Below are 2779 nucleotides of genomic sequence, written 5' to 3' on the forward strand. Positions count from 1 at the left end.
GAAAGAACAAACTCCATTGTTTTTTAAACTTGAAGACCCTCAAGCACTTTTAAAATGAAACCTCACAAACACCTCCACGACTGAATCACACTTTCTTTTCTGAGCCTCATGCTGTGACCTGTTTTACAGCTGCCGGCAGGTAAACGGCTGAACTTTGGAATGAAACACACCTTCGTTTCTCTGTAAAGCGAGAGTATTTGAGAAAGGAGAGTGAATTAACCTCCCCTCCTCATCCTGACTCATTTGAAACTAACCAGGAAACAGGCTGTTCTTTTTCATCGGTAAAGAGAGACGCACAGACGATCAGACTGAGCTCAGACCAAACTAGCAGCTTCCTCTGAGTGAGTCCAGCTACAGGAGAGAAAAGTGGAAAACTCCAACACTGCTGCTTCAAGCTGCTGACGCTCCACACACTGAATGTGAGTTTGAGCAAAAACACGATTCAAAGGTTTCAGTGAAGGTGGTAGAGGAGGGAGGGGAGCCAGGACTGACTGTACTTCCTGTCTGCTGTTTTCAGCTTCACTCACAGACTCAATGGCTTCCAGATCACAGAAGGATCTCTGTTGTCCGGTCTGTCAGGAGGTCTTCAGAGATCCTGTTATTCTGTCATGTAGCCACAGCTTCTGTAAAGACTGTCTGAAGAGATGGTGGAGAGAGAGAATAATACACGAGTGTCCAGTTTGTAAGGAAATATCAGTGAATGATCCACCTTCAAACCTGGCTTTAAAGAACCTGTGTGAGTCGTTCTTACAGGAGAGAGATCAGAGAGCTTCAGAGGCTCTCTGCAGTCTGCACTCTGAGAAACTCAAACTCTTCTGTCTGGACCATCAGCAACCAGCGTGTGTCGTCTGTTGCATCTCACAAAATCACACCAATCACAGATTCAGACCCATCGATGAAGCTGCACAACAACACAAGAAGGAACTTGAGGAAACTCTGGAGCCCTTAAAGAAGAAGTTAAAGGTTTGTGAAGAAGTTCAAGTGAAGTTTGATCAAACAGCAGAACACATTAAGGTCCAGGCCCGACACACAGAGAGGCAGATTAAGCAGCAGTTTAAGAAGCTTCAGCAGTTTCTAGCAGAGGAAGAGGAGGCCAGGCTGGCTGCACTGAGGGAGGAAGAGGAGCAGAAGAGTGGGATGATGAAGGAGAAGATGGAGGCTCTGAGCAGAGAGATAGCAGCTCTTTCAGACACAGTCAGAGCCACAGAGGAGGAGCTGAGAGCTGAAGACGTCTCATTCCTGCACAACTACAAGGCTGCAGTGGAAAGAGTCCAGCGCTGCCCCCTGCTGGATGATCCACAGCTGCCCTCAGGAGCTCTGATAGACCAGGCCAAACACCTGGGCAACCTGACCTTCAACATCTGGAACAACATGAAGGGCATGGTCTCCTACACTCCTCTCATCCTGGACCCAAACACTGTTCATCCAAACCTCATCCTGTCTGAAGATCTGACCAGTGTGAGACGAGGAGGAGAGAGGCAGCAGCTTCCTGATAATCCAGAGAGGTTTGATCGGGACTGCTCTGTCCTGGGCTCTGAGGGCTTTAACTCAGGGACTCACAGCTGGGATGTCGAGGTTGGATACAGTACATTATGGGTAGTGGGTGTGTCACCAGAGTCTGTCCAGAGAAAGGGACACATGCAGTCTGGATTATGGGGAATAGCGTTTCATGAAAGTCAATACTCATTATGTTCACCATCAGCTGGATCTAGTGTTCTCCCAGTTCAGAAGAAGCTCCAGAGGATCAGAGTGAATCTGGACTGGAACAGAGGAAAGCTGTCGTTCTCTGATCCTGATACTAACACACACATACACACCTTCACACACACTTTCACTCACAGGATGTTTCCATTCATTAACACTTATGATAAACTGAACGTGTGTCCGTTGAAGGTGTCAGTGTCAGTGCAGCAGATGAGTTGAGGATGATGATGTTTCTAATGTTGTTTCCTGTCAGTGAGTTGAAGCTGTTAAACTGCAGCTGTCCTCCTGCTGCCTCGTTGTTCCAAAGCTCTTTGTTTCTCTTTTAGTTCTCACTGTTTCTTTCTGTTTCTGCTGTCCACCTTTTCACATGGAAAATCATTTCACTGTTTCTCACTGAATGACTCCCCAAACTAGATTTGAAATTCTATCAAGTTTCTAATCATTACAAGTGATTCATGTTTCTATTTGATGTGTATATGGAGATGATTTGTTGCTGTAGTTATAAAACTTTAGATAAAACAAGTTTAAACAGGAAATGTTGTCATATTCACATAACAGATTTTTAAAAAAGTGTTTTTAGTCTTTGTTAATCAACACAACCAGCCTTGTATAACTGTCTGTCACACATTAATGTCTACATGATAAGTAGTGCTTATTTCCTGTGTCTGAACTTCTTAAAACTTATTGCTAGACAAATACCATTTTTTCCATCACTGTTTAAAAAGGACTGGAAAAATAATGTAAATTTGCCACCTGTTGTGTTTTTACAAAAAATGTTGTAGTTAAAATTTAAGTTTTTATATTAAATAAAATCTATTCACATGTAAGAACAATGGAATTCTTTGATAATATGGTCAAACACCACTGTGATACAATTCAATGGGGTCTAAAATTGTCAAAAAGTTCTGTTATTACTAGGTTTTTAAACTGTGATGTATTTACTTTTATTTAATTTAATAAAATTGTATATTATCCAGGTTACCAGCAGGTTAAACTGTAATCTAACTTTCAGTTAGATAGTATCTGGAAATCCACAGACAGAAAAGTAAAAAGCAAATCCAAAATTCTTCAGAGA

The 2779-nt window shown here is 42.4% G+C and overlaps 1 protein-coding gene across 1 annotated transcript; it reads left to right on the top strand.

Moving 5' to 3' along the window:
* The first annotated feature begins 255 nt into the window (after positions 1–255).
* On the top strand, positions 256–1976 carry LOC120741614 (nuclear factor 7, brain-like). The gene is made up of 2 exons (XM_040044587.1): positions 256–419; positions 518–1976. The coding sequence occupies exon 2, from the start codon at positions 535–537 to the stop codon at positions 1921–1923; it is 1389 nt and encodes a 462-aa protein (XP_039900521.1). The 5' UTR covers positions 256–419; positions 518–534; the 3' UTR covers positions 1924–1976.
* The last annotated feature ends 803 nt before the right edge of the window (positions 1977–2779 follow it).

This window comes from Simochromis diagramma, unplaced genomic scaffold, assembly GCF_900408965.1.
Source record: "Simochromis diagramma unplaced genomic scaffold, fSimDia1.1 OVJJ01000326.1, whole genome shotgun sequence".
In the NCBI taxonomy this organism is placed as follows: Eukaryota; Metazoa; Chordata; class Actinopteri; order Cichliformes; family Cichlidae; genus Simochromis; species Simochromis diagramma.

Coding starts and splice junctions, on each gene's coding strand:
- LOC120741614 (XM_040044587.1), top strand. CDS start 535: ATGGCTTCCAGATCACAGAAGGATCTCTGTTGTCCGGTCTGTCAGGAG.